The sequence below is a fragment of the Emys orbicularis genome, chromosome 3 (assembly GCF_028017835.1).
Source record: "Emys orbicularis isolate rEmyOrb1 chromosome 3, rEmyOrb1.hap1, whole genome shotgun sequence".
In the NCBI taxonomy this organism is placed as follows: domain Eukaryota; kingdom Metazoa; phylum Chordata; order Testudines; family Emydidae; genus Emys; species Emys orbicularis.
Genome location: NC_088685.1, coordinates 5,032,778 through 5,047,635, shown reverse-complemented (window position 1 = coordinate 5,047,635; position 14,858 = coordinate 5,032,778). Strand labels below are relative to the sequence as shown.

The window sequence follows — 14,858 nt, the reverse complement described above, 5'->3', positions numbered from 1 at the left end:
TAACTTCTCACCCACTGGGAAGAAGCCTGGAAAGAGCCAGGGGGATCTGAGGAAATCTCTGCATCCCCCAGCGCAACCTTGCAAGAGGCTGACCAGCCCCAGCCGACTATGGAAGGAGCTGCAGATGCTGCCTAGTTCTTTCCTTCCCTTCCCGAGTTTCTGGAGCTCTCGGTAAAGCACAACGTTCTGTTCCCCTCCCTGGGCGATGCTGCCTCCTAGGAACTAAGAGGAAAACGCCTCGTCCTTCTAGCTGCAAGATTTCAGCCTGCAGGTGAGTCACTGCGTGCAGCTACACTTCAGACACAGCTTAAGCAACTTCTCCAGGGTGGCACCATTTCCCACGGCAATGGGTGGGCCGGTGAACTCAGGGGGTCCCAGAGTGCGGATGAGGGGGTCGGGCATGTGTTTAAAAGCCCCAGCCTGGCTCTAGAGAGGCCGCTCGCTCTACTCTGGGCTTCAGGCCCTGCTCAGAAGGGCTGGGGAAAAGGTTCTGAACTGGGGTCACTCTCTGATTCCCTCTTTGCAGCGTCTTTCCCACCCAGGCCTGGGCTGCTGGAACCGTTGGATAGCAGGGGACATGGGGATTTTTGGCTGCTCCTGGTAATACACGTAAAAGGTCAAGAGGGACTTAAAGGAGCCCAAAATGTTTGTACCGGGGCAACTTGTTTAAGGAGCTGCTTGATAAGGGATGCACCATCGAAAGAGTTGCCTGGGAAGGAACGTTATCTCCTGATGAGTGTAGGGGGCTGGGAGCCAGGACTCTTGGGTTCTCTCTCTGGTTGTACGGTGTAGTGGTTAGAGCAGGGGGCTGGGAGCCAGGACTCTTGGGTTCTCTCTCTGGTTGTATGGTGTAGTGGTCAGAGCAGGGGGCTGGGAGCCAGGACTCTTGGGTTCTCTCTCTGGTTGTATGGTGTAGTGGTCAGAGCAGGGGGCTGGGAGCCAGGACTCTTGGGTTCTCTCTCTGGTTGCATGGTGTAGTGGTCAGAGCAGGGGGCTGGGAGCCAGGACTCTTGGGTTCTCTCTCTGGTTGCATGGTGTAGTGGTTAGAGCAGGGGGCTGGGAGCCAGGACTCTTGGGTTCTCTCTCTGGTTGTATGGTGTAGTGGTCAGAGCAGGGGTTTTGGGGATCCAAGAGGCTGCTACTTTTGTGACTCTGGGTACGTTACTTAGGCTACCATTTTCCAAAGTGGCCACCAGTTTTGGGTGCTCAAATGTTGGGTCCCCAACCTGGGTCCAACCACGGCTCTCACTGTACCTGACCGTGCCCCTCTGTAAAACCGGGGCAGTGACACCGTTTCTGCCTGGTTAGTGCCTCAGTGCTGACAAGAGCTGCCCACATGCAGCGTGTGATGCACTGAGTCATTAGCTGCCAGCCTCAGCCCCAGCCCTGCGCAGGGGGCCCATGGGGCAGGGAGAGCACAGGGGGGGACCGCCAGTGAGCTCAGGCTGGGATTGGAGGGTTTCTGTCGAGGGCTGTGTATGTTCAGGACCCCCCCCTCGCCCCTGCCCAGCTGGAGCAGCAGTGCCGGATGGAAATGCCCAGGGTTTCTGCACCATGTGCCAGACACGGCTGGTGTTGGCTGGATGGCCCGGCTGGATCTGTATTAAAGAGACTAAAGAACCCGCCTCTCGCTCTGAGCGAATCCGCGCTGGGGTGTGAATGCTCTGCGAGCGTTCGGTGCAGGGCTGGGCGTGTGAGAGCCAAGTGGAGCCGTTTCCCACCAGGGCAGCCCTGCAGGTCCCCCAGCAGATGGAGCCGGAGCCGTTTGCCCCGGGGTCTCGGTGACTAAACCCAGTGGAGTTAGCAGGCGGCAGCTGATGGTGGCTGGAGCCAGAAGGGGCAGGGAGGGGGCTGGGCGGAGGGAGCAGGCCCTTATCCACCGCAGCCAGCGCCTGAGGGGCACACGTGAGATGAGTTTGGGGGTGCTCAGCACATTCCACCTGGCAGGCTCAGCTCCAACGGAAGCAGCCCCATATTAACCCCCTCCACACCACAGCCCTTGTGGAGAGCGCGTGGGGCCTGGCCTGGCTCTCCTTGGCCAGGGGTGTAATACCCCCCGTTGGCCCCCAGCACTGCTTTACCCCCATGGTGCAGGCCAGCAACACGAGGGGAACGGCCAGTGGGGGCTGGGGCCATCAGGCCTGATTCCCCTTTCCCTGGCACCCCGCAGACCCTGATATATTCCTCTGTGGAGCCGGCCCGACTCCCACCGGGGGATCAGCCCCATTGGTTCCAAGAGGGGCCGCCTGGCTCCGCGTGAGCCGTGACGACACAGGGCCAGGCCGTCCGCTAAGAGGGTTTTTGGATGGACCCAGGCGACCCAGAGTAGTCTCTCTCGCCTGCCCCGTGTGGGAGGCCAGGCACTCTAAAGGCAGGGCCTGGGGGAAGAGAGGGCCCTGTGTGGGGTTGCCGAATGACCCGGTTCCACCTCTCCGGCCCACACGCCCGCAGTAACCACCAAGGGTCTCTCTAGGCCCCGATCACAGGGGAGTTAACACACGCTGGCAGCCATGTCTGAAATCCCCGGCATGGTCCGGACGCCTTGTGTTTTAATCCCTGGCCAAGGAGGACCCTAGGGTGCTCCAGCTGCACCCACCTCCCCTCGCGGAGGGTCTGGGCCGTGGGCTCCAGCCCAGAAGCCTGCGCCGTGAGGCGGCTTGACGTGGTTCTAACACGGCTGTTCCCTGAGACCAACCTGGGCTGTGGCAGGCTTGGGCCAGAGCCATCTTGAGTGATTCTGGAGACCTCAGTTCACCCACCGCTTGGCAGCGTGAGGCCTTTCGGCTTCAGCACATCTGGCCTCTCCGATGGCCTCAGGGAGATGTCAAGGCCTTTCCAGTCCCTGGCTGAGCTGTCAGTGGGTGAAGAATCCATGCGCTGAGACGACCCGGATGATGGGATGGATTGCACCCTCAGCAAGTTCGTGGATGACACTAAGCTGGGGGGAGTGGTAGATACGCTGGAGGGTAGGGATAGGGTCCAGAGTGTCCTAGACAAATTAGAGGATTGGGCCAAAAGAAATCTGATGAGGTTCAACAAGGACAAGTGCAGAGTCCTGCACTTAGGAAGGAAGAATCCCATTCACTGTTACAGACTAGGGACCGAGTGGCTAAGCAGCAGTTCTGCAGAAAAGGACCTGGGGGTTACAGTGGACAAGAAGCTGGATATGAGTCAGCAGTGTGCCCTTGTTGCCAAGAAGGCCAATGGCATATTGGGCTGTGTACCTATTGGGTTCCAGGAAGTGGGCGGGCGGAAGCCCGCCCACTGCTAAAGGATCCCCCCCCCAGCCTAAGGGGAGGATCTACAGGATCTGAAACCCAACTGATTTTGGGGGACAACTAATAAAATAACAGGGACAGGAGTGTGGTCACATGGTCATATTGGGCTGTGTAGCGGGGTGGCTACCCTGCTCCTAAAATAGAAGGGGTTAAAAGCAGCCCTGGAGAGGGCTGTGCCTGGGGATGGCTGATTGGGGAAGCAGCTGCAGCTCGGCCATGCCCCAGTCAGGCCCCAGCCGGCCTGTATAAAAAGGCTTGGAGCTAGGAGCTCAGCAGTCTCTCTCTGTGTTCAGGGAGAGAAGGGCCTGGCTGTAAGGCGCTTAACCAAGTGCCCAGAGTGGAGCAGGGCTGGGGAAAGGCCAAGGGAGCTCCGGCCTAGGAAAGCCCCAGGCTGCAGGCCTAGGGTAAGGCCAAAGGGGCACTTGGGTTGCAGGAGGCAGCCCATGGGTAGGCAGAGGCAGCAGGTCTGAACCCCTTTGCTGGTGATGAGTGGCTGATACACTGCAGTCTGCCCCAGCGAGTGGGGCTAGATGGTGACTGGCAGTAGCCCAGACTGAGGCGAGGTGGGGTTAGTGGGTGGGGGTTCCCCTGGGTGGGGAGACCCAGAACCTAAGAGTGAGGGGGTACTGCCAGGGGGGCAGCACCTCAGAGAAAGTGGCACCAGGGTCTGGGAGGGACACTGGGGCCCAGTGGTAGTGGATCACTGGCCAACAGAGGGTGCTCCAGAGGGCTGGTAAGCTAATTTCCATGGATGACCAGCAGGAGGCGCCGCGGGAGTGAGTCCTGCTCGCTTACAGGCTGCATTAGTAGGAGCATTGCCAGCAGATCGAGGGAAGTGATTATTCCCCTCTATTCAGCACTGGTGAGGCCACATCTGGAGTATTGTGTCCAGTTTTGGGGCCCCCACTACAGAAAGGATATGGACAAATTGGAGAGAGTCCAGTGGAGGGCAATGAAAATGATTAGGGGGCTGGGGCACATGACTTACGAGGAGCGGCTGAGGGAACTGGGGTTATTTAGTCTGTAAGAAGAGAAGAATGAGGGGGGATTTGATAGTAGCCTTCAACTACCTGAAGGGGGGTTCCAAAGGGGATGGAGCTCGGCTGTTCTCAGTGGTGGCAGATGACAGAACAAGGAGCAATGGTCTCAAGTTGCAGTGGGGGAGGTCTAGGTTGGATATTAGGAAACACTATTTCACTAGTAGGGTGGTGAAACACTGGAATGCGTTACCTAGGGAGGTGGTGGAATCTCCTTCCTTAGAGGTTTTTAAGGCCCGGCTTGACAAAGCCCTGGCTGGGGTGATTTAGTGGGTGTTGTTCCTGCTTTGAGCAGGGGGTTGGACTAGATACCTCCTGAGGTCCCTTCCAACCCTGATATTCTATGACCCACATATTCCCCCCACAACCCTGCAGAGCCAGGGCGAAAACCCTGCTCCGTCAGCTCCAAACCCGGAGGCATCTACTGCATGAGCTAGCGGAGAGCTCGGCCTGTTGGCAGCAGTAGTAAGTGCTTTAGCCTCGCTGTGGACCAGCCACTAGAGGGCACCATCACGTATGGATAGACACACGTCCAAGTGCATGCTGGGTAATGGAGCAGGAGCTAGTGGAGGCTGACCCCAGGCATGGGTCAGGGTTACAAAGGGTTGTATCTCTGCTACTTGGTAGGGGTCAGTGATGACTGGCTGCAGTGGCTACAGTTACAGGGCAGAGGTGGGGGTGACAGGGAGTTTCTAGCCCTGTGTTGCCTGTGTGTCGTCGTCGTCCCCCCCCCCCCCCCCCCCCCCGCCATGCAGTCTCTCACCTGCCTGTTCTGTTTCCCCGGCAGCGAGAGGATGGAGAACAAGGCCATGTACCTGCACACCTTCAGCGAGCGGGAGAACGGCTCCATCTTCGAGGAGTCATTTGATGGAAGGAACCTGTCCAAATTGAACCTCTGCGAAGATGGTAAGTGCTGGGGGAGCCTCCCTGAGCAAGGCTCTGCAGGAACTCTCTGCCCATGGAAAAATGGGCACCACTCCCACGCCCTGGGGGCATGAGCCCCAACAAGAGCTGGTGTTAATCCTCACAGCTGCTTTGGGGTGAGGGGGAGCTCCAGATGCAATGGAACCACTCGGCCCTTTCGCTCAGCGGCCATGTGCACGGACAGGTAGCAGAGAACTCGCCGTGAAAGCTGTTCTCTGCAGCTCAAATTTTTAAGCAGATGGACCAAGGCCTGGATGGGCCCCTGGGCACCGAACTTGCCCTCCCCCCACTAGAGAGATGAGGCAGCTGGGCAGGGCAGCTCGGGGGATGCTTGCACGGTTACCGTGTTGTACCTGAGTGGGGATTTCAGTCTCTAGGGCTGTCAGGCCAGCACTACGCACTGAAATCCACCAACACAAATAATGCAACAGTTTCCAGGGCGACCATCGCTACGTTAAGTCTAGGGATCGCGTTTAGGGGTGCAAGCAGGCAAGGGCGCTGGTGAGAACATGAACCCCAGGCCAGATGAAGCGTGGATGTTGGCTGGATGTCAAAAGCCCCAGAGTCCTACCCATATTGTCTCTGTTTCTGGTTGGATCGTATCGTAAAAATCCCAGACAAGACAAAGCTCCTAGCATGTGCCTCAAGGGGCTTTCGGGTCCCCTGCCCTCAGGAGGTTTCTTCCACTGGGTCCAAAGAGCAGAGGTTTGTAGGGACCTGTTCAAACCAGATGATCATAGAACCATAGAAATGACAGGCTGAAAGGGACCTCGAGAGGTCATCAAGTCCCGGCCTCTGCGCTGAAGCAGGGCCAAATAAACCCGGACCAGCCCTGACAGGTGTTTGTCCAACCTGCTCTTAAAAATCTACCATGACGGGGATTCCACAACCTCTCTTGGAAGCCTGTTCCAGAGCTTAACTCCCCTCAGAGTTAGAGCGTTTTCCCTAGTATCTAAATCTCCCTTGCTGCAGACAAAGCCCATTCCTTCTTGCCCTACCTTCAGTGGCCAAGGAGAATAATTGATCCCCACCATCTCTATAACAGCCCAGAACATACGTGAAGACTGTTATCGGGTCTTCTTTTCTCAAGACTGCACATGCCCAGTTTTTTTTAACCTTTTCCTCCAAGGTCAGGTTTTCTAAACCTTTATCCTTTTAGTTGCTCTCCTGTGGACTCTCTCCAATTTGTCCACTTCTTCCTTGAAGTGCGGTGCCCAGAACAGGACACAGTCCTGCAGCTGAGGCCTCCCCAGTGCCAAGAAGAGTGGGATGATTACCTCCCCTATCTTCCATACGACACTCCTGCCAATACACCCCAAAAGTATATTAGCCTTTTTCGCAACTACACCACAATGTTGCCTCATGTTCATATTGTGTTTCACTGTAACCCCCAGACCCTTTGCAGCAGTACAATCCCCTAGCCAGTTATTCCCCAGTTTGTAGTGGTGCATTTGATTCCCCCCCCCCCTTCCTAAGTGACGTATTTTGCACTTGTCCTTGTTGAATTGCCTCTTGTTGATTTCAGACCCATTTTCTGATTTCTCAAGGTTGTTTTGAAGTCTAACCCTGTCCTCCAAAGCGCTTGCAACCCCTCCCCACTTGGTGTCAGCCACAGATTTTATAAGCGTACTCTCCACTCCATTATCCACGTCAGTAATGAAAATATTGAATAGCGCCCGACCCAGGGAATACATAGTTATGGGACAATGCTCCCCGAGGGGCTGACAGGTCCCTCCTGGACACCCGGCGTCAGGCCAGGCAGTGTCCTGACGTCCTGCAGCCCAAGCGGGGCCTTGGCCAGACATGTGAAGCCTGGGTCCACGCTCCATTCCGGCTAGCTGCTGCTCTCGGGAACAGGCTGCATTGATTGACCTCACCAGGGCGTGGGCTCCCTGTGGGCCAGCCTCAGGGGCAACGTCTTAAGGCTTGGGGTGGGGGATGCTCTCGGGCTTTGGGTTCAGCTTTGGATATTCCAGCATGCCCTGGTAGAGTGGGGCCAGCTGGAGCACGGACGTGGCTGCCAAGAGAGGGTGGGGCGGAAGGGGTGTGGGGCTGGGACTCGCCTCTCCATCCGGCAGCGTTGCCAAATGGGCGTGGAGAGTCCCACTGCTGGAAGGGGAACTCCAGGCCAGCCCTTCAGCTGCAGAGCTTGGGTCTTTGTGCTCACGGCCAGGCCTGGCTGCGGCTCCAGCCCTTTGGCCCAGACCTTGCTCAAGCGCACGGCCATTGCCTGCCGCTGTGTGATGAGTTAGTCTTTGACTGTGTCAGTGCACACGCGGGACATACACGGCGCCAGAGAGCAGGTTGCACGTGCAACTGTCTATCTGGCGTTTCCTAACTTCCGAGTGCTTGACTTTGCAGCCTAAAGAGCATTCTTTGAATGTAAGTTTTTGTATGTGATTATTAATAATAATGTGTCGAAATGGCAGCTGCTTAATCAGCAGATCTCTTTTCCCCTGAGAGTCTTGCCAAGCCACCATACTACACCTCCAGCGAGCTGGAGTCTGTCCCTCCTTGGGCATCAATTGCCTCCTAAATTACAATCCAGAACACTTGGGGGAGGGATAGCTCAGTGGTTTGAGCATTGGCCTGCTAAACCCAGGGTTGTGAATTCAATCCTTGAGGTGGCCACTTAGGGATCTGGGGCAAAAATCAGTACTTGGTCCTGCTAGTGAAGGCAGGGGGCTGGACTCGATGACCTTTCAGGGTCCCTTCCAGTTCTATGAGGTAGGTATACCTGTGCAATCCTATGAACAGCAGAGCGGGTTGCTCAGGTGCAACCAACAGCATCTTGGCCCTGCAAAATGTTTATTACTGGGGATGATGCATGGGAAGGGAAGGACCCAGCTTGACTCTCAGATCCCAGGTGAATCTGAAGAGCTGGAAAACCATCACCTATAAGAGCTAGGTATTATTATTTTAACTGGCATGCTGGTCGGATCTGATCTGGAGTCAATGAGCGAAAATGAGCTCATTGACTCCAAGTTAGAGAGAGATTTTAAATGCTAGTTGGTGGAGGAGCCTTGTTACTAGGCCATGGGGTCTTTCACCCTGACAAATCCAGCCCAGGTGAGACGTAACCCAAAGCTGTTATTCACAACAAACTGGACTCGGTCAGGAAAGAGTTATGGCTGAGTGTGTTTCCATGGAGACCAGCTAACGCCCAAGATAATAGTGCATTGTTTGAAACAAAATTTCTACAGCCCAACCTTAGCAAGTCTGGAAATGGCCAGTGAAAGGATCCAGCCAGTTCCCCACTGCCATATAATTCTCCATTACTGACTCCCACCCCACCCAGCCCACCCAGCCTGAACTCTGGAAGGGAGACAGGAAACACAGCTTACAATGGGACAGCTAGTTTCAGCCTTGAATGATGGGCCTTTGTGACATGAGTTTGTTTGTGTGTGTGTGTGGGGGGGGGGGTTTCCATCCCTATCTCAGTGGACAAGCATCCGTCTGGGGGAAAAGCCCCACATCTGTGACTGGCACGAATTGGCCCCTTGGTGGGAGTCTCAGTGGAGATGCCAAGAACTGAATGGGGCATAGAGAGTCAACATCCTCACTTAGCCATTTAAACCACCAACCCCCCTACCGGTGTGTGGTAAAGCCGGGATTCTAGTTAGCTCTGACTGGATACTGATGGATGGGCTGGGGGCTGATAGATCGGCCTCTGACTTCAGTGGTAGCTGAGGGAAAGGCGGTTGGCAGGACAGGCTGTCTTGGTGCAGGACAGGGCAGGACTGGTGGCTTTGCTGCAGGAGGCTCCATTTTTAAGCCTTCCTAGGGGGGTGGAGTTATAGGACTGGCTCCACCTCTTAGCTCTCCCAAGACCCACCTCCAGCTCGGGAGAGTTTATAAAAGCCTCCTTGAGTGGTGGCTGCCATGGAAGCACGTTAAGATTATGTTTGTTGCAGGGGGCGGCTCTGATGCTTTCACAGCTCTAGACTAGGCGAGCTGGGTGTGGGTTCAGAGAGACCCCTGGGCTGTCCTGGTGCATGACTCATAAAAGCATAAGCACGGCCATATTGGGTCAGACCAAGGGTCCATTTAGCCCAGTGTCCTGTCTTCTGACAGCGGCCGGTGCCAGGTGCTTCAGAGGGAATGAATAGAAGGAGGTAATTATCCAGTGATCCCAGTCGTCCAGTCCCAGCTTCTGGCAGTCAGAGGCTAGGGACACTCAGATGATGGGGTTGCCTCTCTGCCCATCCTAGCAAATAGCCGTTGATGGACCTATCCTCCATGAACTTATCTAGTTCTTTTTTTAACCCTGTTATAGTTTTGGCCTTCACAAGATTCTCCAGCAAGGAGTTCCACAGGTTGACTGTGCGTTGTGTGAAGAAATACTTCCTTTTGTTTGTTTTAACCTATTTCCTATTAATTTCATTGGGTGACCCCTAGTTTTTGTGTTATGTGAAGAAGTAACTAACATTTCCTTATTCACTTTCTCCAGACCAGTCAAGATTTTGGAGACCTCTATCATATCCCCCTTAGTCGTCTCTTTTACAAGCTGAAAAGTCTGTCTTTTTAACCTCTCCTCATACAGAAGCTGTTCCATACCCCTAATCATTTTTCTTGCCCTTTTCTGAACCTTTTCCAATTCCAATATATCTTTTTTGAGATGGGGCGACCACATCTGCACACAGTATTCAAGATGTGGGCGTACCATGGATTTATATAGAGGCAACCTGATTATTTTCTGTCCTATTATCTATCCCTTTCTTAATTATTCCCAGCATTCTGTTCGCTTTTTTGACTGCCGCTACACACTGAGTGGATGTTTTCAGAGAACTATCCACAATGCCTCCAAGATCTCTCTCTTGAGTGGTAACAGCTTATTTAGACCCCATCACTTTATACGTATAGCTGGGATTATGTTTTCCGATGTGCATTACTTTGCATTTATCAACATTGAATTTCATCTGCCATTTTGTTGCCCTGTTGCACAGTTTAGTAAGATCCCTTTGCAACTCTTCGCAGTCTGCTTTGGACTTAATTAGCTTGAGTTGTTTTGTAGCATCTGCCAATTTTGCCACCTCACTGTTTACCCCTTTTTCCAGATCATTGATGAATATGTTGAATAGGACTGGTCCCAGTACAGACCCCTGGGGACACTACTATTTACCTTTCTCCATTCTGAAAACTGACCATTTATTCCTACCCTTTGTTTCCTGTCTTTTAACCAGTTACCGATCCATGAGAGAACCTTCCCTCTTATCCCATGACAGCTTACTTTGCTTAAGAGCCTTGGGTGAGGGACCTTGTCAAAGGCTTTCTGAAAGGTCCCCTTTTGCATTGGGGCAGTGTGTGTGTGTGTGTGTGTGTGTGTGTGCGCGCGCTGGTTGGAAACAGAACTGCTCAGCCGTGTGTGTCAGCCTCTCTACCAGGGACAGCTTAAGCACTGGGCACCCCGAAGCAGAGGCTCCTTTTTAAATGTCAGCACCACTTGTCACATTGCATGTTAGTGGCAGATCTGAGCCCAGTCACGCAGCTCCCTATGCCAGGCTCTAACCATTAGGCCATGCATTGCTCCCGGAGCTTATCATGAGTCTGTTGTCTCCAGACAATAGACACCATCACCATGATATTCCTCGCACACAAGGGGAGCTGGGAGTAGAGTTCTCCTCCTTCTGTGACTGGCACTCCGGCCCGTGGCAGTAGTAGGTCTTGCAGCCTGGGTTTGGCTCAGCCACCAGAGGGCACCCTCACTCGTGCACACACTTACAAGAGTGGTGAAGACGGAACGCAGCAAACTGCGCGGCAGGGTGTAGAATTCCCTGCGTCGCGAGCCGGCCGTCTTCCTACAGAGCGTTTCTGGCCTAATCGCCCTGCCTGCCAGCAACACGTACTCCAGTGTCTGCCCCAGCACACCCAGTGCAATCCCCCCCAGGTCCCAAGCAACCTGGCCAGCCTGGAGAATGTTTCTTCTGGCACTGCTATGATCACTGCATCTCTGCCAGCCTTGGCACCACGCGCAGCTCTGCTCAGGCAAATGCTGGTCTCCCAGGAGCTCCCCGGGGAGTTACTGTGGCCAGCCATACATTTAGCCCCAGGTGCATGGAATTGGGTTGCACATTGATTGCCAACAGCTCTGCATTCCACAGGCTAGGTGGCTGGGATCCACTGGCACTTTACCAACCCGTCGCGAGGCCTGTGTGGTCTGGGGTGAGTGCACAGATCTGGGAGGCAGAGATATTACCACAGGCTTGCACGGAAAAGTTGTAGCTACCACGAGGTGGCAACATCCAGCAGACGCTGCCTGGGTAACGTGTGGGGTGTTGTTCCAGGGGGCAGGATTGGAAGGTCCTGCTTTTTACTGATTGCAGAGGTACGTCATTTCCAGTGCTCCGAGAGTCCCGTTGGTTGGGCTACGTTGCATTGGAACATAGGGCTTTGGGGTCACCTCGAATGGACAGAAAACTCCAATCTACCTGAGAGGGTTTGTTTGAATGTTTGTACGTACCCGATGGTTTAATTTTTGTGTGGCTGTTACAACAGGAGAGCTGATGCCAGTGTGTCGCGGTGTAGTGATCTTCCCCTCCCCCTCTCTGTTAGAAACACCAAAAAATGGTGATTATTTCTGGTTTGACTCGTGGAATTTCCCTTTCTTTCTTCCCCCTTCCTCATTGACATGCAAAAATTTGACCAAACCCTCAGATCATCCTGCATTCTTTTGACCTGCCTTCTCTAACATAAACCTAGAGCAACATGTATCTATCTGCCTGGGAGTAAAATCCAAATCAAGACTCTCTCCTGCACACGCTTCTCCCCTCGGGAGAGGAGGAGAGAACAAACATGGGCCAGATGTTCATCTTCTTCTTTCTGTTGGGCAGCCTTAGAAAAGCAGCAGGCTGGGATTATAATTGAATCTTGCGATTCCAAAGACCCTGCATTGTGCCACCACTGCAAGCCTGGAAGGGGCAGGTTGTCCGCGATGTGTCGCGTGGTTTGCTCCTCGCCACAGTCCCGAGGTGGTGATGTCGATGAGGTTCCATTTGTGGTGGAGAGATCCGCGCCTTCCACGCGTTGTCCGACCCCGGCTGAGTGCAGTCCACTGCCTGTGGGCAAGGCAGAATCCTGGGGCTTCTTTCGTTGGCGCGTCAGTCGGGTTTGGGACAGGACAAGCGGCCCCTGATACGAGCCAGCAAGCGCTGGCGTCCTTGCCATTGGCCTGTAGCACTGATGTTACTCTCCTTAATGCGGGACTGGAAGGCGCTCAGATACCAAGGTGATGAGTGTGGGATAAGTACCTACATAGGCCAGAATAATACCAATATTAACTCTTATAGAGCATGTTTCATGGATAGATTTCCAGGCTCTCTACAAAGGAGAACAGTGGCTGTTATCCGCACAGTACATGCAGGGGAAATTAAGGTGCACAGAGGGGAAGGCCTGCAGCCTGGGGGGTTTCTAGGCCGGTGCTCCTCTGGCCTTCCCCCAGCCCTGCCCATAGTACCTTTTTCTGGCCTTTAACAAGGCCTACAGCCTGGGGGGTTTCTAGGCCGAAGCTCCTCTGGCCTTCCTCCAGCCCTGCTCCAGTCTTGGTACCCTCTCAGCTTCCAGGCCCTTCCCTCTCTACCGCTAGAGAGAGACTCTATCTCTGGCTTCTGGCCCCAGCTCTCTTATAAGGGCCAGCTGGGCCCTCATTAAGCCAGGCTCGGCCTGATTGGGGGGTGGCCACCAGCTGAGGCTGCTTTCCCCAAACAGCCCCGCTTTTCCTTCCCTGCCACAGCCCTCTCCCCGGGCTGTTTTAAGCCTTTTAAGGCAGGAGCAGGTGACCACCCCACTACAAGGTCAGTAAACAGCACCCAGGTGTCCTGACTCGCAGCCCAGTGCTCTGTCCTATAGACCAGGCTGCCTTCTGTCTTTGCTTTCTTCTGTAACGTATTTCAAACGGAACTGAGACCGGTGTGGTTCCTGGAGGGGACTGGCTCCTTCGCGGCGGTGGTGTGGCGGCTGTAGGCGTCTATCGCAGCAGTTTTAGTTAGCCTGGGCTGCTGGCAGGCAAACCTAGTAAAGGAGGCAGAGGGATTTGGGATGGATGCCAGCCATCCACCTGAGGGCATTTCCTAATGGAAGCGCTGCCACCACCCAGGGTGGTCCGGCTTGTAAAGCTGAGCTGTTTGGGAGACATGCACCTGCAGCTGAATCTGTACAATATTTCTGCAGCTAGAAAGGCAGATGGGCCAAATTCTGCACTCCTGGGCCTTGCAAAGCTCCCATAGACTTTGTGGCTCAGGTCCTGTAGCTCCTCTGCGCTTGCCCGGCTCAGCCCAGGTCCCAGGAGGAGGAGGGACAGCTGGAGAGGAAGGCTGGTCTAGTGGGTAAGACATTCAGAAGCTCTGGGCTGAATTCCTAGCTGTGCCACAAACTCCTGCAAGATCACTGCGCTGTAGGGGTAGGACTGAGCCCTCGGTCTCTCTATAAATTACTTCTGGTGGATACTTCTACACCTCCGAGGGGGGTTGTGAGATTACCGCCACGAATCCTAGGGAGCTGCTTTGACGGCATGAGGATGGATGTTACGTGGGGCACTGCCCAGACACAAGGGCAAAGCTCCTGCCCCACAGCGACCGCAAGCAGAGACGTCACACCGGACTGGGGGGGGGCCGCTGGGTGCCAAACAGGGCTGTGGCGTTAATACTCTTTGGAGCTCGAGTCTGCCTGCTGGGTTTTGTTGAAGGTTGCATTGTATCTGTCGAAGCCGAGTACTGTTGACCTGAATATAGCCAGCTAGCGGGCTAGCCCCATGGGCTCCACATTCTGAGTCCTTCTGCAGCACTGGACATGCCAGGGCCCTGTGAAGGAGTGTGCCACCCCTTAAGGGGCTGGCTGGGTGTAATCCAGGAGGCCCTGAGGTTGGGCTGTTGGAACAGGGCGCTGCGCTGAGGTGGGAGCAGGTCTGGCTGAGAGGCCTAGGGAAGGTCTTTAGAAACACAAAATAAACCACACACACACACACCCTTTGACATATTTCTTTTCAGTTTTATTGCTAAAGTTGAAGGGTATGTCTACACTGCAATTAAAAGCCCATGCTTGGCCCGTGCCAGCTGACTCGGGCTCGGGCTAAAGGGTGTTTAATTGACATTCGCGATGGAGTCCGAGCTCCAGGACCCTGCAAGGTGGGAGGATCCCAGAGCCGGAACATCTATGCTGCAGTTCAACAGCCCCTTAGCCCGAGACCAGTCAGACACCTCCGGCTGGCCCGTGCCAGCTAACTTCAGTGTTTGTGACTGGCCTGAGGTCACGTAGCAAGTTGGTGGCCCAGCTGAGGATACGACCAAGGTGTCCTGCCTGCCTCTTACTCTGACCATCAGACCCAGCCCCCCCCCCTTCAGCGTATTCCTTCTTCACCTGTTCTCAGATGTGAGTTATTTATAACAAATTAATTCATGGGGGCTTCCTCCGTCGACCTTCGGGAGCCCCCTTGGGCCATGAGATGGTACCCTAATGAGCATCTTGGTGATTTGAACTGTCGAAATGTCTAAAAATATTGTAACAAATGTGTGGCCCTGTCCGCCATCCTAGCTGGGACTAGGTGCTCAGAACGTCACAGCAGTAGGAGGGATGGAATTTGGCTCCCAAAATGGAGCCATTGGAGTTAATGGTGCCTCTCCGTTAG

At 54.5% G+C, this 14,858-nt stretch overlaps 1 protein-coding gene across 1 annotated transcript in view; it reads left to right on the top strand.

Annotated features, from left to right (window-relative positions):
- Positions 1 to 5,109: 5,109 nt before the first annotated feature.
- Positions 5,110 to 14,858, top strand: part of SCARA5 (scavenger receptor class A member 5) — a 143,599-nt gene continuing 133,850 nt past the window's right edge. Inside the window, exon 1 of the mRNA XM_065401840.1 lies at positions 5,110 to 5,225. Coding sequence (XP_065257912.1) covers positions 5,110 to 5,225 — 116 coding nt within the window. The remainder of the gene's footprint in view (positions 5,226 to 14,858) is intronic.